The 23,685-nt window shown below is 34.8% G+C and overlaps 2 protein-coding genes across 2 annotated transcripts in view; both read left to right on the forward strand.

The window, feature by feature from the left end:
• LOC139973156 (carbonic anhydrase 7-like) overlaps nucleotides 1-16,594 on the forward strand; it is a 51,072-nt gene extending 34,478 nt beyond the window's left edge. Inside the window, exons 7-8 of the mRNA XM_071979629.1 lie at nucleotides 4,370-4,530; nucleotides 13,547-16,594. Of these exons, the coding sequence (XP_071835730.1) occupies nucleotides 4,370-4,530; nucleotides 13,547-13,669 (284 nt within the window). The 3' untranslated portion in view covers nucleotides 13,670-16,594. The remainder of the gene's footprint in view (nucleotides 1-4,369; nucleotides 4,531-13,546) is intronic.
• A 3,824-nt stretch (nucleotides 16,595-20,418) lies between these two features.
• LOC139973169 (atrial natriuretic peptide receptor 1-like) overlaps nucleotides 20,419-23,685 on the forward strand; it is a 227,082-nt gene continuing 223,815 nt past the window's right edge. The window contains exon 1 of the mRNA XM_071979662.1: nucleotides 20,419-20,728. The gene's annotated coding sequence lies outside the window, so the exon portion shown is untranslated. The remainder of the gene's footprint in view (nucleotides 20,729-23,685) is intronic.

Below are 23,685 nucleotides of genomic sequence, written 5' to 3' on the forward strand. Positions count from 1 at the left end.
TATTTGTAAGAAGTCTTTGTTCAGAACATTATTCATTTTTTAGGAATAATTTTAGGAATTGAATGCAAATTTCACAAGGATCTTTAGAACATATTGTTCGCAACAATAGTGACACTGAACTAGCCTTTGAATTTGTAAGTCGACGATGTCATCTGATGGATTTTAGTTAGTACAATTTTTAATGGAAGGATCACACAAGGGCGGCGGAAGCACTTTTAATCTGGGGGGGGGGGCACCGACGTCGAAGGGCACTTTGCAGAAATTCGATTGGACTGATGCAGCCTGATATTTAGTACCCTTTATAACTCTTATTGTATTATCTTATTTGCGTTTACACATCACTCTATCAACGCCCGCCCCCCCCCCCACCCTCAAGGAAAATATGCATACTAGCACTGCAATATCCAATGTGCAAATTGGGAAACAAGGAACAAGTTTTCTTTTGAGACAGAATGAGGTGAAATCATGCTAGTTGCTAATGTAGGAACTTCCGAATTAGAGTTTGTTTCTTGTTAATATCTTAAAAAAAATTTTCCATTCGAAATAGCTTTGAGTTTGACCCTCAGAAATTCACTAAATGTCAGGGGCGTAGCAAGGATTTGCAAAGTTGTATGCACGACTATCTGAGCGGAGCGCCACCATCAGTTGGCGCGGAGCGTAAAAGAAAATTTTTGGTTTTACAATGCCCTCAGATGGCCGAAAACGGCCCTTCCCGAGTGTTCATTCTGGTTCCCTGGCCTCTTGCTAACTTGAGACACCTCAATATTTATGTAGAAAAAGGGCACATTTTTAACCTGAAGAAAAGTGGGGGGCACGTGCCCCCTGTGCCCCCCCCCGGTTCCGCCGCCCCTTGGGATCACAGCATGTGAGAACATTATAAAAGTGACTGCATATGAGCTCTATAATATGAGCTGTTTTTACTCAATATCTATAGTTGGAGATCAAAATCAAAGTCAGATGTTTTTTAAATTTTACTTTCGCGACCTATATACGTCAATTACAAGGAGAAACACGTACATTTCCCGTGCGTGTCTCGATCAGCCAAGCAGTAAAACATTAATTCTTGATCTAAGAAAACGCTAGTCCTTGAAGTTTTTCCTTAATCCAATAAAACACCCGAATCTAAACAGTTAATTTTATTTTTTGCTCCAACTGTCTTTTCTTCTCTTTGCTATATTCATAATTGTTACAACAAAAAAGACGCGATTTTTCTCGTATGTTTGTCAAAAGCATATTTTAAATGCAATCCAAAAAGAAAAGAGGGATCGCCATTTATAAGTGTTGCTATGGCAGTATGGCATGCATCTAATGTAAAATTGCTTTCAAAGATTAAAAGCCTAAAAGTGCATGCATGCATGGATATCGATAACTGACCCGATTTTTATAACTGAGGTTACTGTCTATATTTGCATATATAATTTTTGATAAAAATGGTAGCAAATTCGCGAGTTTAAAACTAACTAAAACAAAAATTAGTACTAAAATTATGAAAGGTAAGTTATACGGCAAAAATTCTGTTAAACTGGGAGACAAGTTTGAGATTTATTCACATGTTGATTTCATTGATTAATATCTACTCTTATTTGTTTCTTATTTTGTTATTCCAACACCATAACCTCTTTACGCAGGAATAAACCTTAACGTTTGATCTCATTCGCTGTAAATATAAATATATATATATATATATATATATATATATATATATATATAAATAAATATATATATATATATATACATATACATATATATACATATAGATAAATAGATATATATATATATATATATATATATAGGTATAGATATATATATGTATATATACATATATATACATAGAGATAAATAGATATGTATATATAAATATATATATATATATATAAATATATATATATATATTTATATATATATATATACATATATATACATATATATATATAAATATATATAGATAGATAAATAGATATGTGTATATATATATATATATATATATATATATACATATATATACATAGAGATAAATATATATATATATATATATATAGATAAATTGATATACAAATTTAAAAATTTGACCTATTGGGTTAATTTATAACTCATACTTCCAAAATTAATGTTAAAAACGTTGAAAGTCATTCCAATGAACATTGGTCATTGACAATACCGAAGGTCGAGTTTATGCTCCATTCTTTCTAATCTTTGTATTTTAATGATAAATTACCATGGTGATGCAATGTTATCTTAGATTTTGTGTAACAAAGAAAGCAGAAAAGAAGTCCCTTGTTTATTTTCAGCGAAAAGAAGACTGAAATTGTTAAAATGCAGTACAAAAATTGAATTGTTAAAATTGTTTAAAAAATTAATAAATTAATTTCGTCAATAAAGCAACGCAACGGGTGATTAAACAATAGTAAAACAGTGAACGGTAATCAGGGGCACAAATAAAATGTCTGGAACAGGGAGGGGGGTTGGGAGAGCGACGTGGTGGGGTCTAAGATGTTATGTCCAGGGGTCTTAGGAAGAGATGCCCATCCCAACCCCCCCCCTATCCCTGGAGTAATTGTGGTAAAATGGAGAAGGCTTAGATGTGCTATATTTTGCAAAACAGTCCCAGAAATAATATGTATCGTAGTTGCACCAATGCAAGTAAATATGACTTTCATAATCCTTAGCAGATAAAACGCCTACTTAGACGACCTTCTTGAGTGAATTTCCTTTCCTTTTAATCCAACCAATTTAACTCTTATAAATATGTTAACCATTTACACAGCTTTGAGAGATAGAGTAAACAGGACGGGCCAAAGCACTCACGATATTAAGATTCTTAAGAGACCTGCTCGAGGCTAATACGTGCAGATGTGCATACCAGAAGCTGTCAGATATTATGTCAAACAATGACGACATATTTTCTAGTACAATCCAAAGTCGTAAATTGCTTTTTCATGAATTTTGTCAAAATCTATTTCAGATTTGGGTATAGGTAAATCAAAATGATTCATTGTAACGTTGAGATACAGTGTGACACAGGTCTGTGTGTGTTTTTTGTTATATAAACAATGTTACCATTATTTCGTGTTGGATTTTAACTTCATCATTAGTTTACTAATACAGATTTTTTTCTTGTACCAAATTTTCATATCAGTAATTTTCATGTTTCAAATGTAAATATTAAAGACAATTACCTAATGTTATTGTTCCTGATGTGATTTCGGTGGCCTTTAAGTAACTTATCATATTTGCTTCACCTTTTACCCTTTCATTCATTAAACTATCAAGTACCACCCAGATGTGTCCAATAGAAAGCAAAGTGAAGCCTCTACAGATCCTAACATCATATTTGGCTAGTATGACAGAGATGAATGTGAAAACCAACCTGCCCCCACCCCCACCCCCCCCCCCAAAAAAAATCCTTAGACAAATCTAACATGCTCCGTTTGCGAATTTAAATGTCATGTTTGAGAGTTGCCATTTTGTTAATATGTTATATCAACATGCCATAGAGAACTAAAACCTTTTACTTAGTCTTTGTTGTCACACCATGTATTCAAGGTAAAATGTTAAAAGAGTTGGCCCTGAAACCAAATGTTATCATTATTTGGTCATGTCAAGAGGTTCTATAGTTTAGGCTCAGCATTTGCAAAAAAGTATGTTCACTACAGTAAGTAAATATTGTTATAAACTAATAAATAAAATAACCATAACAAACATATAAGTACATGTGGCCCGGTAATGTCATACTTATGCTTGATCAAGTTTTCGGCCTTTAGAGGGTGTGAAGACTCGCGCACAAAGAAACGTCTCATGCCGGTAATCTGACCTAGTTTTCAATGAGGTTGTAACAGACGTGTTAGACACCACCATCGATCCAAGAAACTACACACACAGCTTGCTACCGTCGGTAATTAGACACTAGTGTACAGACAATACATACGGCTACGGTCAATACCCACAACACAGTGTACATAGCAGAGTGAAGTCTAGATAAAAGATAACAAGGTATCACGTGTCATTACTGTCTGCATTTTGTAGCAACAAGAAGAAACGTCATTTGCAAGCGACGGAAAGTTAACTTTTTCAGAGCGCGGCACACGGTTTGGGCGAGTCTTCAATGCCTTTAATGTGCAGAAATATCAAAATGTTGCGATATCTCTGAAATGGAATAATATTTTTCTTAGCTGTTTGGGGAGGTTGCTCATCACTGTTATCTCTATCACACCGATGATAAGTGATGGTCGGGTTTCTGTCTCTTTCAGATTCTTTTCTTTCAGGATTTTTTAAAAGGATTCAGAGATCCGTAAATTATTTCTGTTTAATTTCTATAACTGATTGGGTGTTTGCTTATCTCACCTTCCTATCCTTCTTATCTCTTCAATAGACGACACTTATAGGTTTACATTCGATTATCCACTACGCAGCTTGCTGCCGTCTAGCACAAAAGAGTTTTTCCGATATGAAGGTTCCTTGACAACCCCGATGTGTAATGAAATCGTCCTATGGACTATTTTCAAAAGTCCAGTCTACATTTCTTGGAGACAGGTAAAGAGCCTTTCCACTATTTTCAAAGAGATTGTAGAAAGCGATTACAAGTTAAATCATTGCGTGGTTTTCATGCTATATTTGCCCACACCCTACCTTACCCAACACTCAACTCCCACCCCTCTTCATTCCAGATATTCCCAATTCTCACCTCTTCCTTGCCACAGCTTCGTACCAACTCCCCTCCCCTCTCCTCCCCTTCCCCTCCTCTCCCCCTCCAACATATGAATTTTCGTCAAAAATAATACCACAGATACTCATACAACCTGGGTACACACAAAAAAGAAATAGATAGATCGATAAAATTACAAGGTAGAAAAAAATGTAATCTTGACTTAAGAAAGAAGAAGACAAAATTCACTTAATTCTTCCACTCCTACCCCACCGACTCAAAACATTTATGATATTCATCATCTCATATTCTTCTTTAACATTTCAAACATATTCAAACTTCTTAATCTCAATGGTGGCATTCAACTTGAGTCTCTTCTACACTGTAAATGAACTGTTACAGAACTAACGTCTGCAGAAGTTAACAATCTGCTGTGACCTAATTTTAGATCTACGGGTATCTACTCTTTCAGTAGAAGATGGGCTGCTCACGTAGACTCCTATATAGGAACAGACGTAAACCGTTTTACCGCGCGATTCGTTATAATTAATATGTCACTCAGGGCTAGGGTTAAGTTGACAGCAAGAATGCCTCTTGCATCTGACACGTGACATATATAAACCAAAGGTGATGTGAACCTACATAGAACACTGCATTCATGCTAGTGTTTATGGCTTTGTGTGATAATAACACAACGATGAAATGATAATGATATGGTGATGACATTAGGTATAAAGATATGATAATGATATGGTGATAATGCATGCATATGGTGTGATGATAATATATGTATATGATATGGTGATTTATGTATGTATAAATGATCTGATAATTACACAAGCAATAATTAACTGGGATGATATAGCTAATGATATGATATGGTGATTTATGTATGTATAAATGATCTGATAATTACACAAGTAATAATTGACTGGGATGATAAAGCTAATGATATGATATGGTGATAATGTATGTATAAATGATCTGATAATTACACAAGCAATAATTAACTGGGATGATATAGCTAATGATATGATATGGTGATAATGTATGTATAAATGATCTGATAATTACACAAGTAATAATTGACTGGGATGATATAGCTAATGATATGATATGGTGATAATGTATGTATAAATGATCTGATAATTACACAAGCAATAATTAACTGGGATGATATAGCTAATGATATGATATGGTGATAATGTATGTATGAATGATCTGATAATTACACAAGTAATAATTGACTGGGATGATATAGCTAATGATATGATATGGTGATTTATGTATGTATAAATGATCTGATAATTACACAAGCAATAATTAACTGGGATGATATAGCTAATGATATGATATGGTGATAATGTATGTATAAATGATCTGATAATTACACAAGCAATAATTAACTGGGATGATATAGCTAATGATATGATATGGTGATAATGTATGTATAAATGATCTGATAATTACACAAGTAATAATTGACTGGGATGATATAGCTAATGATATGATATGGTGATTTATGTATGTATAAATGATCTGATAATTACACAAGCAATAATTGACTGGGATGATATAGCTAATGATATGATATGGTGATAATGTATGTATAAATGATCTGATAATTACACAAGCAATAATTAACTGGGATGATATAGCTAATGATATGATATGGTGATAATGTATGTATAAATGATCTGATAATTACACAAGTAATAATTGACTGGGATGATATAGCTAATGATATGATATGGTGATTTATGTATGTATAAATGATCTGATAATTACACAAGCAATAATTGACTGGGATGATATAGCTAATGATATGATATGGTGATAATGTATGTATAAATGATCTGATAATTACACAAGTAATAATTGACTGGGATGATATAGCTAATGATATGATATGGTGATTATGTATGTATAAATGATCTGATAATTACACAAGTAATAATTGACTGGGATGATATAGCTAATGATATGATATGGTGATAATGTATGTATAAATGATCTGATAATTACACAAGTAATAATTGACTGGGATGATATAGCTAATGATATGATATGGTGATTTATGTATGTATAAATGATCTGATAATTACACAAGCAATAATTAACTGGGATGATATAGCTAATGATATGATATGGTGATAATGTATGTATAAATGATCTGATAATTACACAAGTAATAATTGACTGGGATGATATAGCTAATGATATGATATGGTGATTTATGTATGTATAAATGATCTGATAATTACACAAGCAATAATTGACTGGGATGATAAAGCTAATGATATGATATGGTGATAATGTATGTATAAATGATCTGATAATTACACAAGCAATAATTGACTGGGATGATATAGCTAATGATATGATATGGTGATAATGTATGTATAAATGATCTGATAATTACACAAGTAATAATTGACTGGGATGATATAGCTAATGATATGATATGGTGATTATGTATGTATAAATGATCTGATAATTACACAAGTAATAATTGACTGGGATGATATAGCTAATGATATGATATGGTGATTTATGTATGTATAAATGATCTGATAATTACACAAGCAATAATTAACTGGGATGATAAAGCTAATGATATGATATGGTGATAATGTATGTATAAATGATCTGATAATTACACAAGTAATAATTGACTGGGATGATATAGCTAATGATATGATATGGTGATTATGTGTGTATAAATGATCTGATAATTACACAAGTAATAATTGACTGGGATGATATAGCTAATGATATGATATGGTGATTATGTGTGTATAAATGATCTGATAATTACACAAGTAATAATTGACTGGGATGATATAGCTAATGATATGATATGGTGATTATGTATGTATAAATGATCTGATAATTACACAAGCAATAATTAACTGGGATGATAAAGCTAATGATATGATATGGTGATAATGTATGTATAAATGATCTGATAATTACACAAGTAATAATTGACTGGGATGATATAGCTAATGATATGATATGGTGATTATGTGTGTATAAATGATCTGATAATTACACAAGTAATAATTGACTGGGATGATATAGCTAATGATATGATATGGTGATTATGTGTGTATAAATGATCTGATAATTACACAAGTAATAATTGACTGGGATGATATAGCTAATGATATGATATGGTGATTATGTATGTATAAATGATCTGATAATTACACAAGCAATAATTAACTGGGATGATAAAGCTAATGATATGATATGGTGATAATGTATGTATAAATGATCTGATAATTACACAAGTAATAATTGACTGGGATGATATAGCTAATGATATGATATGGTGATTATGTGTGTATAAATGATCTGATAATTACACAAGTAATAATTGACTGGGATGATATAGCTAATGATATGATATGGTGATTATGTATGTATAAATGATCTGATAATTACACAAGCAATAATTAACTGGGATGATATAGCTAATGATATGATATGGTGATTATGTATGTATAAATGATCTGATAATTACACAAGCAATAATTAACTGGGATGATATAGCTAATGATATGATATGGTGATTATGTGTGTATAAATGATCTGATAATTACACAAGTAATAATTGACTGGGATGATATAGCTAATGATATGATATGGTGATAATGTATGTATAAATGATCTGATAATTACACAAGTAATAATTGACTGGGATGATAAAGCTAATGATATGATATGGTGATAATGTATGTATAAATGATCTGATAATTACACAAGTAATAATTGACTGGGATGATAAAGCTAATGATATGATATGGTGATTTATGTATGTATAAATGATCTGATAATTACACAAGCAATAATTAACTGGGATGATAAAGCTAATGATATGATATGGTGATAATGTATGTATAAATGATCTGATAATTACACAAGTAATAATTGACTGGGATGATAAAGCTAATGATATGATATGGTGATTATGTGTGTATAAATGATCTGATAATTACACAAGTAATAATTGACTGGGATGATATAGCTAATGATATGATATGGTGATAATGTATGTATAAATGATCTGATAATTACACAAGTAATAATTGACTGGGATGATAAAGCTAATGATATGATATGGTGATTATGTATGTATAAATGATCTGATAATTACAGAAGTAATAATTGACTGGGATGATATAGCTAATGATATGATATGGTGATTATGTATGTATAAATGATCTGATAATTACACAAGTAATAATTGACTGGGATGATATAGCTAATGATATGATATGGTGATTTATGTATGTATAAATGATCTGATAATTACACAAGTAATAATTAACTGGGATGATAAAGCTAATGATATGATATGGTGATAATGTATGTATAAATGATCTGATAATTACACAAGTAATAATTGACTGGGATGATAAAGCTAATGATATGATATGGTGATTATGTGTGTATAAATGATCTGATAATTACACAAGTAATAATTGACTGGGATGATATAGCTAATGATATGATATGGTGATAATGTATGTATAAATGATCTGATAATTACACAAGTAATAATTGACTGGGATGATAAAGCTAATGATATGATATGGTGATTTATGTATGTATAAATGATCTGATAATTACACAAGCAATAATTAACTGGGATGATAAAGCTAATGATATGATATGGTGATAATGTATGTATAAATGATCTGATAATTACACAAGTAATAATTGACTGGGATGATAAAGCTAATGATATGATATGGTGATTATGTGTGTATAAATGATCTGATAATTACACAAGTAATAATTGACTGGGATGATATAGCTAATGATATGATATGGTGATAATGTATGTATAAATGATCTGATAATTACACAAGTAATAATTGACTGGGATGATAAAGCTAATGATATGATATGGTGATTATGTATGTATAAATGATCTGATAATTACAGAAGTAATAATTGACTGGGATGATATAGCTAATGATATGATATGGTGATTATGTATGTATAAATGATCTGATAATTACACAAGTAATAATTGACTGGGATGATAAAGCTAATGATATGATATGGTGATTATGTATGTATAAATGATCTGATAATTACAGAAGTAATAATTGACTGGGATGATATAGCTAATGATATGATATGGTGATTATGTGTGTATAAATGATCTGATAATTACACAAGTAATAATTGACTGGGATGATATAGCTAATGATATGATATGGTGATTATGTGTGTATAAATGATCTGATAATTACACAAGTAATAATTGACTGGGATGATATAGCTAATGATATGATATGGTGATAATGTATGTATAAATGATCTGATAATTACACAAGTAATAATTGACTGGGATGATAAAGCTAATGATATGATATGGTGATAATGTATGTATAAATGATCTGATAATTACACAAGCAATAATTAACTGGGATGATATAGCTAATGATATGATATGGTGATAATGTCTGTATAAATGATCTGATAATTACACAAGTAATAATTGACTGGGATGATATAGCTAATGATATGATATGGTGATTATGTGTGCATATGCTTCGATGATAATATATCTATATATTATACATATATTGATAACATATATATGTATATGGTAATGATAATGATGTACGCATATGATATGGTACGTATAAGTGTTATGATAATAACATGGTGATGATGTGATAATGATGTTAAATATAATAAATGACAACGATAGCATAATGACATGTTACTATAATGATATGGTAATGAATGTTATTGCTGTTGTAATGATATTGTAATGATATGGTAATGATATGGTTATGTTATTGTGACGGTATGGTAATGATATGGTAATGCTATTGTGATGGTATTGTAATGATTTCGTGATGTTATGCGATGATATGGTAATACTGCAATAATTGCAAAAAAAATGATAACATAATATACCCACCCTATTTGTATTTTGAAAATACAGTATAACGATGGTATGGTAAGCATATGCTAATGTATGAATGGTACAATGATGATAAAATAATGAATAATCATTATTTATTATAATGGTACGGTCCGGTACGGAACGTAGGTAAGCATTTGTTTCCTTTAATTAAAACTATGCCACAAGTATATATGTGATAATACTGGAATTTCTATTATTTTTAACGTGTAATTCAAAGGTGACTTAAATTGATTCAATACAAATGACTTCGTACAACAGTAAACCATATGATTCTTTTTCACAGTCGCTTATGGACGATTGTAGAAACAAAGGTCAATGGTTATCTCGTAAAAGACCAAATAAATGTTGAAACAACACCTATCTGCAACGATGACGTCATGCCCTCAAAGTTAAAAGCAAGTGGGGATTGTTTATCATACTTTCATACATTTCGTGGCGTTTGCGTTTGAAGTCTATGCAAGACAATTTGATCAAACAGGTTGATTTTTAATCCATAAGATCTCATCAATTGGAAATGGAATGAAAAGGATATTAAAACTAATAAATATTGGTGAAAGACTCATATTTTTACCCTTTTTTTACTTTAACCCCCCCCCCCCCTCGCTCCCAAAGCTATAAATTCCTAATAAGTTTAGAGAACGTTTTAATAGACGGTTGTATTATCGCTTATGCTTCCTCTTTCGACAATCTTCAATTAAGGAACACATTGAAAAACAGGCGACAGTATGGTTCGAATATGAATTTTTATTATATATTTTTTTTAAATAATTAAATAATCCTTCACTGCAATATATATATATATTTATATATATTTATATATATATTTATATATATGTATATATATATATATATATATATATATATATATATCATACCATATATACCATAACTCCAGGATTGGCCTTTTACAGTCATCGCAGATCATGTTCTTTAGCAGCAAGGCGCAACCCATCGTCTTCTGAGACGGACGGAGGCCAATGAATGATGATGGTATATATATATGGTATATATGGTTTATATGTATGGTTTATATATATGGTATATATATGGTATATATACATGGTATATATATATATGGTGTATATATATATGGTATATATATATATATATAAACCATAAAAGTAATTAATATAAGGTAGTCCTTTGATGATAATAAACGCTTGAGTTGACATTTCTTTGGTATATTCTACTTTTGCTCTCTCCGATGCCTCGAGTTAAGAGTTACATCAATTGAAGTCGCCGAAGTAATCCAGATTTCATGGTTTTTATGTTCAGAATAAAATGAGTTACTAGAGGTCGTATATAAAAATTTGAGCAAAACAGCTTCCCGCGATTTTTGACAGAAAGCCATATAAGAGCAGACGTTATGATTTTTTTTAATAATATGTTTGATATATTATCTTACAGTACATTTACCTTACATCTAGAGATTAAAATCCATACCTTCTCTAACAGGAAATAGGAAAGAAATATAAGACAGAAATAGAAATCCATCGAGGTATATTAAAAAAAGAAGGTTTTTGAATTTTCTAAAAAAAAACTTTCTTTTTTTTCTTCAAATTAATGATGCTAAAAACCAAACCTAATAATTTCTAGCTTTCTGAAAGGATTCTTTAGCATTCAATTTCGTAAAAATAACATCAGGTCTGATGCTTTGAAAACCAATGAAATGAGGGGAAGGTGGGCAATGACGAGGGCAATGACGTTGACGATGACAATGGTGAAGATGACGACGACGATGTCAGTGACTGTGTCGATGCCGGTGACGATGGCGATATCTTGACCACGTCAAGGACGTGTTATAATTCCATACGATGCCGTGTGCGCTATCCGTACTGTATTCAAAACACTACCCTGTCCTTCCTCATCTAAGTCTTGTTTACTTTTGCACATATCCCCGAGACCCTCCCCAATCTCCCCAGCACCTTACATCCCCATCTCCCCGTCTCCCCAACCCCACCTCCGCACTCCCCTTATACCCTCGCACTTCGAGTAACCTACGCCTGCCTACAAATGGTGGTTAGTGACGTTGCCGACGACGACCTTGACTACGGTGATGACGATGGTGATGACGATGACGATTTGATGACGATAACCGTGTTGACGAAGAAGATCGAGATCACGATGACAATCGTGTTGACTGTTCCGAGGATGCCTTTTTTTCCTGTAGCGCTGCTCTCAAAATCACTGGCTGTGCTTTCTCATCCAGTGACAATATACAATCTCCCCACAGACCACCCCCCCACTCCCACCCGCTCATTGAGACTCCTCTGTACTCCGCCTATATCCTCCAATAACCTCATGTTAACATCGGTGCTTATCTACGCTATCAGTGTTGTGAAGTAACGGAGATTTATTTAATGAATACTGTCATGTATGTAAGACAATCATCCGCAAAAAAATAAAATAATGGGTTAACCTTCTAAATTGTCGAAAAAATAGCAATATTAATTCATGCATGCTTAACATTTGTATGAACTCGATAAGACACGTTTGCCCTTGGGTTTCCGTGGTAATCCCAAACTCCATTAGTGAATTTGAATACATTCACAAGTAGACTTATTTAATATTTACAAACACAGCCTGCAAATCTATGAATAGGAAAGTATTCCGTGTAGATGTCTTCGACTTGGGATTTTAAACTAGCGTGGTCATTTCAATTATTAATACAGTAGCAAAAGCTTATAACAATGGATCAAGGGAATTCGTAATATATACTGTTAGAGATGTATATACTTGGGATAAAAGAATAATCTTAAAGTCTTATAATACACTTCCATTGCCGCGTATATACAGCGAAATTTGTAAAGCTGAGGTTGAACGCCGAATCCTGGTGTAAGTTCAAAGATCGAATAAAATATTTGTTTTAGTATACTTTTCTTAGTAATTCTTTGGTCATGAATATTATCTTAACCTGTGTCCTTCTGTTTTATTCCTTTTAATTATAGTTGGTGCAACTGAGGGCGCTTCACAGAACACGAGGTACTCAAAGGCCCCCACTGCCGATGACAGATAACTGGAGACCAACGCAACCGTTAAATGGTCGAGTTGTGTATCGAGTCGGTTTCTAAGATATTCTTTTTCTCCAATCTGTTCTGGCGGACCTTTTCTGAATGGCAACGTGTTCCAAAAAGTTTTACTTTTTACGTCCTTTTTTTCCCCCTAAAATTTTGTTGCAAATGTTGAGTCAACCGTTACACAATGTTTGCAGATATTGGACGTAGCAAAGTTGTGTATACTTTGTTGGGAAACTGTTTATTTCCAAGCTGTTCGTCAGCACAACAATATTTCGAAAACGAATATTAAGAACAATAACATGAACAATAGAAGTTACAATAACAACAACAATAGAATTGGCAAAAGCATATATTGTTTAAATTGACGATTCACTTTTATCTAACGAAGATATATAAATGTCCAATTTTCATTTATTTCTTATCTATAACATTCTTTGCATTTATCAATATTTTTTATTTACTGGTAAGATTAATTCTTTGTCATAATTAATTTATAATTTATATAACAATATAAATAATGGATTTTGTAAACAATTGTAATTTTCCGTAAATAAATGTTCTCTTTTCAACAATATAGGAAACCATGAAGTTGTATATCTTAATGTAATATTTACAGTATGAAATAGCCCCATCATTTACAACCTACCAATGTCTCGTTTTATGATAAAAATGACTTATTCAAATAAGTTAGTGTATAGTTAAACAGCTTACACTAAAATATTTATTCTATTCGGGTATGTGCACGGTCAGTATAATCAAGAATTGAACACGTTTTAAAACTGGTATCATACTAATACTGCTATGTAAAGTTTGTCATATTTTTCTTGATCTTGTTTGCTTTCGTTGACAGAAGTTTTTTAACACGGTGGTGCTAACAGTGGCGTTCACAATAGGGGGGGGGGTGGGGTCTGGGCATGGTTCAGTCAGGGTTTTTCTTTACGTACTACCGAGAAAGAATTACATTTCTCCTACTGGTGTTCAACCCCTCTCGACGACCCACAAAAATTCATATGGATATTTATTAACACAAATTAACGTTTAATTACAGATATAATTTTTGGTCCAAAAATACCTCAGAATGCACCGTTTGAAGTCTAACTTTAAAGGCAAAAAAATCGGGTAAGACCCCCATATGAGAGTTGACTTCAATGACCCAAGGGCCGCACCCAGTCCTATATAAAATTTTTCATTCGCCTCTGGCCCGTCCATATACAGATATAGGTATACCTAAATCTGTCTGGGAAGTTTAGAATTTCGCCCCACCCCTGCCCTCCTCCCCACCCCCCTTCCACCTTTGTCGTGGCTTTCTCAACCTTGACAATATCACTAGAGCGGAACAGAGTTCCGGACCGTCGTTCTTGACGATAATTTCAATCAAGCTAAGATAACGTCGATGGGTTGGTACACTTTTTCCTATATCAAGTTATGGAGATAATGTCGATGGGTTGGTACACTTTTTCCTATATCAAGTTATGGAGATAACGTCGATGGGTTGGTACACTGTTTCCTATATCAAGTTATGGAGATAATGTCGATGGGTTGGTACACTGTTTCCTATATCAAGTTATGGAGATAATGTCGATGGGTTGGTACACTTTTTCCTATATCAAGTTATGGAGATAACGTCGATGGGTTGGTACACTGTTTCCTATATCAAGTTATGGAGATAATGTCGATGGGTTGGTACACTGTTTCCTATATCAAGTTATGGAGATAATGTCGATGGGTTGGTACACTTTTTCCTATATCAAGTTATGGAGATTCTGCTTTTCAATGAATAGACTCTGAATTATGTCGCTATGGAAACTGTTATGAATAGGACATGGATATCTTTATTTGAAACGGTTCACTAATTTTGAGACAGGCTCATATCACAGGGCTGTCTTTCATCGTTTATACGTCATTGTCATGCTGCAAAGAGAACTTCTAATTAATGATAAGGGGACGTCACAAATACGAGAATATAGTAAAGATATTAACAACAAATGTATTCCCTTTGAAATCAATCATACGTACCCTTACCTACCAGAGGCAGAAGAAACAGTGGGCTCAATGACCCCCCCCCCCCCACCCTTCCCTCCTCCCCGACAGACAAAATACTTTAAACAAAACCTGGTGTACAGTACATACATATATATAACATGTATGTACGGTACAACCAAAACAGTCGAAAATTCTTCAAAACAAAAGTTTCAAAAGTTACAAAATGTAGCACCATTTTGCCTCTTAAGCAACAACTATTTTATTGCAAGTGCTCATAGGGTGACAGGAAACCCATACCCTTTCACGTTAGACCTCTCGTCTGGATGAATTAACATCTCAGCCCCCCCCCCACCCATCCACCCCTAGCACAAAATTGGTGGTTGTGCCCCACTGTCATCTATACCTAGTTACAGGAAGATGTTTCAATCCAAAGCATGGTACCATGAAAGGGTCAAAATGCGCGATTAACATTTCAAATGTGATACTGAACATGTTGTGTTGGAATAATTGCCAACTTGAAACAACATGACGTATTGTGTCATATAGGTGAAATGTTTGCGAAAGAAACAAGAAATTTTCGTCAACTTTCAACTCTCTATATATATAATTTTAAATTTCGTTTTTATTGCGTCGATGTGGCATGTAATGATACATCCCAGTGGCAGACATGTTCAGAATTATCTTCTGTCATAACGAAGGTCAACTTATTCTGCATTCCTAGTCGAAACTCTTCATTGTTATACAACCTCGATAGACGTGTGTGTGTGTGTTTAAGAATATTTGGAATAAAAAAAGGAAAGGAATTTTATGGACTTTTCCCGCTCTTGAAAATCAATATACCATTTAGACGTAGTTTACCTTAAAATATTCGCGCTATAACGAGATACAAAATTCTTTAATTTAGTTTTCGTATCCTTACAACATATACTTGATTCAATAGTCACTGACGATAGTTTGAAAATACTTTTCTATTTTCTTTCAGAAAAATAAACTCTCCACCCCCCTCTATTTCTCTCTGTCTGTCTGTCTGTCTGTCTCTCTCATGTTTTATTTCCAACTAGACTGATGATAATCTTTTAGGTTGTGTCATTATGCTGTTTTTGGTTTCCCTTCCAACGGGATAATTTCACAATTCATAAAAGTCGTTCTCAAATATAATAGTTTTCACTTGCTGATGACATTTACATAAAATGCAAATTAACAGTGTAGCTAAAGTCTATTGGAAATTTAAATGATATTGCACGTGTTTATCTTTTATCAAACCGTTCATCCTTTTAATAATTCATCTTGGCAACCTCAAGGAAAAAATGCGGGATATTATTACTTTCAAGACGCTAAAGAGACCAAGCTCTGTCAATTCTCATCCAAGGAACTTTGTAAGCTACGCATCACCGTGCATTAAGAAAACAGCTCAAATGGAAATTCTCTGAACTGTACGCCCATTTCTCCTACATAGTTAGAACCTTCGTTTATTGCATAAACACTGGATCATATATTTATCTTTACAGCTTTTAGATAATGCATGGCAGCTATTTGTAATGTGTATAGCTACATCGCCTCTCCCTTTATGCAGGCGCGGATACAGGAGGTGTGGGTTGGGGGTGGGGGTGGGGGTGGGGAGGTGTACTCACTCTCCCCTTGTTTGCAACCCTAACAAAACAATTCACGTGATGATAACACTACCTTGCGTGCAGACCTATAATTATAAACCTAATTTATATGTATAGCCTAAAATGATCTCTCAGAATGCACCATTTCACGATCTGAAACCTTAATTTTCAGGGGGGGGGGGGCAGGCACCACCAGATCCCCCTACATTGGAGTCTGTTTCAACGACCCACGGGGTCAAACGCCCTCCCTTGGCTCTTGTATGTAGTAATGCATACTGAGGTACATTAGGTATGACAAATATGGCGTACTTCATATTTGTTAGGGTACAGAATTTTCTGTATTTCCCTAATCATTCGTCCCTCTTCAAGTGCCGCCGCACCCCTTCTGTGCTATTTGGTGGAAGCTCATGGTTTTGACAATTATGGTGTATTTTTCTATATTGCCGCACTGATTGAAAATCCGGCAATATTATAAAAATTAACAAAGAAAAAAGGATTTAGACTTTCATGCAGTTTGTTACTTCCGCATACACTAGCTGCTGATTCGATTTCAGAAGAATTAACACCAATTTTCCGTTAACCATTCGTAAAATCACGTGTCGGTTTCTTAAATTGGAAAGTGGAATACAAATACATTAGACACCATGGCAGACACCTTTAAAATTGTCTAATGCATTGTAAACTTCCTGTTATCCCCAGTCCACGCCATTCCTCCCCCCCCCCCTACCACCACCACGAAAGAGATAGGGAAAGTTATACTTAAAACATAGTGATAATTACAGTTTGCGTTATCTTCCTGTACCTGTTCAGTGAAATTTGCATAATGCATTATAATACGTAATACCATGGTAACTGTAGTATTTATGGCTCATGGTGATATCCCCTCACCCCCCCCCCCCCCACATGAAGCCCTGGAATATCCATCGAAAAACAGAAACACCTATACAGGTATCTATAGTAAGAGTACAACAGCATGAGTACGAGTAGAAGTAGGTTTCCCCTTGTCATGTGTACGGATACGAGTACAATAATCTTAGCGCGAGTACCAATACTGTTGTACCCATTATATAAACTAGCAATTCAAATATGTCCTGCAGGGTAAAGGTACGAACTACAAATATACAAGATCGAACTGCAGTACAGGTCATTATGCTTTTATTATGAGTATAACGATGTACCTACATATATCACCGTCTTTGCTGTTGCAGCTGTACTGATTACTTCCATATTTCGAAGGAAAAAGGAAAACAATATACTTCACATCTTTTAATGTCATCTACAGGTTTATAATTTACATCGAGTTGTTTTCATTGTTTTCACTGATTAGACAACTTGGTAATTTATTTTCTATAGCTTATACATACTTCCTGCTCGTAAAATATGTTCTTGATCCCAACGGAAACTGGCCAAAAATAACGTGTTGGTGCAAAGGATGGGTCACTATATATGAGCAATACTCTATAGTCTTCAGACATGCCTGTCATAAATTTTGTTCTGCATGCATCTAATACTAATTTAAGGGTCTCCTGACACATTTTAGAGCAAAATAACTCTCAATATCTGGTCATAAATTTCTTCTTCTTTCGATGAACTGCGACATAACTTTTTCGTTTAGTACATCGTATACGGAGGAAATAATAAAAGAGGAAATAGGAGGGGAAAAAACATTCTCACACGTTGAAGATATAAATAATAAAACAAACTTGTTTGGCAGTATTTCTCTTCTAGCGTTATACTAACGCTGAAATGAATAAGAGGTGGATTAACCGTTAATATATAAGCGAGTGGGTAGGCTATAGATGGATAATGGTCACTATGATATTTGTGGTCACGACTAGCTATAGCACGTTTCTGTTTTGTTAACTTATTTACTTGATAAATGTAGGGAGATGAACGGGGTTTAACAAGCTTTGGCCTATACTGCCAATTGAGCCCTTTGTTGGTGGTGATCTTTCTATAGCCATTCCATTTCTGTCGGGGAGCCAGTCAGAAGCGACAGTGACTTGCATACCTTGAAACCAGGAATCACGCCCAGCTTTCATTTGATACAGCTCATAATGCGGCGGGGAACGGACTTCAAGAGGAGGTCGGCTTTTCATGAATAACTCTACTTAATGAACAACGGAAAGGTGATTGGCGATTCGAAAATAGCGAATTGATGGTGATGATGATGATATATACATATATATATATATATATATATACTATATATATTTATATATATATATATATATATGTATATATATAAATATATATATATATATAGACTATATATATATATATAGACTATATATATAGACTATATATATATATATATATATATATAAATATAGACTATATATATATATATATATATATATAAATATATATATATATATATATATATATATATCATATCTCCTATACTATATATATGGTTTACATCGAACCGATTGCTTCTGTCACTACAGTGTCATTTTAGCATCTATCACTCAAATTATCATACCCTCGCGTACGTCTATTCATCTTCGTTGCTCATAAACCGTAAACTAACTACTCGTACCGTAATATCGCCGTACAGTTCATAGACGTCTATTCGTATCCGTCTATACAAGAAACATTGATTACAATGGTTTGTACTACTTCTACTATCTTGTCTCGTTTCTTTCCTATCCAGTGTATACGTTTCTGTATGCTAGAGGTTAGTATAGTGGTGGCATACTCCTATTAGAGTCTACATCAGTCCGCCCGGATGTTCTCCTATCTCAGGAAAAGTGCCAAAATGCAGTAGGAAAACATCTTTTTTGACCTGTTATTAATCAGGATCTGGTTTCTTGTGGCTTGCATGCTGAAGAGCATGAATGGAAGTACATGTGGTGCAAAAATTGGGTCAATTGAGGCCCCTTTAGGCCTCCCACGAGCAGCGTACGAAAATTGTTTACTACTGAGTAAAGAGGTTTGTTTACAAGTGACGAAAACTTCCGGCTCGGATAGCAAAAATATACATAGTCATGATACGGAAAATTTATGGTGCCATGAAAGGCCAACTCGTCAGAAATCCGGTGATGGGTAGCGTTTAGCTAGTGGGAACTTCTGTCTAGACTTAGAGACCATATTACTTTTGTGATTTAGTCTGTAAGTCAATGGGGCTTTTAATGGGCGTATGCAACCTTGTTAGTTGTGTGCTCCCAAGTCACGTGACTTGTCATATGAGTAAAGAACAAGGAAGGTACACTTGCACTTAAGTCATGGATTCCCTCGAAGAAACGTGAATTCTGTCTCGTCTTTATAATCTTCTTAAATTGCTGCATTATTCGCTGGAGAAATGGCAGATCCAACAGGTTACGGGCCCAGACGTGATTTAGCAAGTTGATGACAAAGACTTTGCTTCAGTGGGGACGAAAATGAGTACTAAACTACGGGAGACGAAATTCGTAGGCAACTTGCGTATGATGAAACTCAAAGAGACTATACTATGCTTAGACCGAACGGCCGAAGGTGCAGGCTGACAAGGAAGACGTCAACGTTAATGGTGCAGCAGGTAAGAACGAAGAATGTCATGCCGAAGTTATACAGTTTTTAGATGATAAAAGCCTGTCGTTGGTAATGTGAGATGCTGCTCATGATGGTAGGAAAGCTCTTCAAATACTGAGAGAATATTACTGAAGCCCGGGAAAGCCCCGTATCACAACGTTATACACAGAGTTAATGTCTCTTAGGAATAGTTTCAGACCTAAGAAATGCTAATGAGACTCTTGGTGATGGATAACTGATAGATATGATTCTGAAAGGCTTGCCAGGCTCTTTCCAAGCTTTTGTCATTCACATAAGACAGAGTAATGATTAGATAATTTTTACCGAATTCAAAACCAAATTGCGGGAGAAGTTTGAGGAGTCTGAACAAAATAGAGTAGAGTCCCATGTCAAATCTGACAATGTTACGAATGCGGTACTAACAGGAGCAGTACCCACTGAGGGTAGAAGAAATATTATGATATATAAGGGAGACTTGCCTGTTATGACTGTGGAAATTGCCAGGACACATTGCCAGATTCTGCAAACTGTTAACATGGTGCAGTTACCATATCAGTTCCACACACAGTGATGAAACTTGCATGAGACGTAAGCGCAAGGACAACCGCAGGGTTACAGGCCACGAGACCGAAGGTCCACGAGACCGAAGGTCGGCGAGACCGAAGGTCCACGAGACCAAAGGTCCGCGAGACCGAAATTAAAAAAGGTCCGCGGCACCGAAGGTCTTCGAGAACGAGGTCCGCGAGACCGAGGTCCGCGAGACCGAAGGTCCGAGAGACCGAAACTATTACTAGGCCTATAATAGTGGTACGGTAAGACAAATATTACTACCGGTTGTATTACGTTGATAAATACGTAATGCCATTTCTTTTCATAGTGTATACCAATGACTTGCGCAAGGGGGCTGGGCGGCTTGCATTGATACTAGGGCTCCACCAGTGGCGTAACCAGAGGGGTTGTAGGGGCGAAAGCCCGCGCTCGCAAAGTCTCGCCTCCCCCCCCCCCCCCCCTGCTGTCCCAAAAGAAATTTTAGAATACAATATAACTTAATAATTAGATATAGCGATACCCTATTTTAAACAATACTGCTCCTTTGTCAATACTTTTGACCCCCTCTGAAGCCCCTCTAATGGAAAAATCTAGTTACGCCTATCGATGGACCATCCATAGACCATCGATCTCGCTGACCATCGGTTCTCAGAAATTCGGTCTCGAGGACTTTCGGTCTCGCGGACCTTTGGTCTCGTGGAATTCCCCCAACCGCAGAACAAAAAGCAGAACAGATCGATAGTAGAGAGGATAAGGTAGATCACTCCTTCTCATTCAAGGCTGGCCGCAATTTCAAGCAACACAAGTCACCCAAAGAGGAGGACCAGGAACCCTAATGGTAGATTGTGGAGCTACGTCAAATATGTATATTGAGAATGCATTCCGCCCAGAAAACCAAAACGCGGAGCGAGCAGAAAAAAAAAAATATTGTAGCGCTAAAACACGTGGAACTGCCAGAATTATCCTGCAAAGTACAAAAGGCAAGAATGTAGAATCTACTCTGGAAGCGGCAGTGACTGTATATTCCTTCTTACCAGCAAGACATGTTTTCAGTCAAAGCTGCCACCAACAATGGCGCCACAGTGACCATCCAGCAAGGATGCAACTTGAAAGATGTTACAACGTTACAGAACAAGGGCGATTGTATTATCTGAGCGTTGTGGACGGAGAATCAGTACCTGACAAAAGTTCACGCTGTATATGATGTTCATATACGGCATGAAATGTTAGGACACTGTAATTTTGAAGATATTTCAAAATTAAAAAAAAAGCCCTCTAAAGTATATGAAAATCAAAGGTGAAGTTGATAAGTTAACATTTTGATTGTGAAAACTTGCACACAAGTTAAATTTGAAAACATTAGGAGCATAAAACCAGATGCTAAGGAATACCACAACCCTAGAGTTGGTGCGCACAGAGCTAGCAGGATCTATTAACCCTGTAGCTAAGGATGGTTTCAGATATGCAGCAACATTCACTGATGATTATTCAGGAGCCATATTTGTTTATTTCATTAGAAACAAGGGTGACACTGCATTAGTATTGGAAAAGTTTTTGGCAGATTGTGCACCGTATGGCAAGGTACAGTGTATCAGGTCTGAAAATGCTTCAGAATTCACAGGAAATGCTATTGACTCAGTATTCAGGGAAATGGGCATAAGGCATGAAACCTCTTCACCGTACTCACCCCACCAAAATGATACAGCTGAGAGCAAGTAGAGAACTCTCCTTGAAATGGGGGAGGTGTCAATTGATAGACAAGGGTTTGCCTATACGACCTTGTGGACATGTGCAGTCCAAACAGCTACCCCACCCATATAAGCCTTAGCCTTATAGGTATGTTAGCTCAAAGGTTAACACCGGTGCCTTTCAATCATAAGGTCCCCGGTTCGAGTCACTCCAAGATTAATGTATTTCGTCCAGTTACAGAGTTGTTGACAATTGACAATTCATAATCATTGACGTTAAATATGAATCTAAGAGACTGATTTCGGTCAGCTTGCGGCTTTGATAAGCCAATGAGGCTTCTTCGCGAGTTCCTGCTTGCAGGAGGATCTAAAATACATACATATTAGAAACATATGTTTCGACAACCGTGTTAAGCAAACCCATTATTACACGTTAACAGGGCGTACACCCGACCTATCTGAAAGGAGAATATTTGGATCAGAATGCTATGCCTATAAACATGACCATAAGAAACTAGATTCGAGGTGTAAGAAAGGAAGGTTTGTTGGGTATGACAAGAATAGTCCTGTATACCTAGCGTACCATGAAGTTAGTTGAAGTATACAGATACTACAGATTGGTTAAATACATTAAGAAGAGTAGTGTAGAAAAACAACCTAACACTGATGTGTTGTGTGATGAATTTGAGTTATTTCCTCAACAATACAAGCGGTGAGGCTAATATGT

Source organism: Apostichopus japonicus, chromosome 2 (genome assembly GCF_037975245.1).
Source record: "Apostichopus japonicus isolate 1M-3 chromosome 2, ASM3797524v1, whole genome shotgun sequence".
NCBI classification, from domain to species: domain Eukaryota; kingdom Metazoa; phylum Echinodermata; class Holothuroidea; order Aspidochirotida; family Stichopodidae; genus Apostichopus; species Apostichopus japonicus.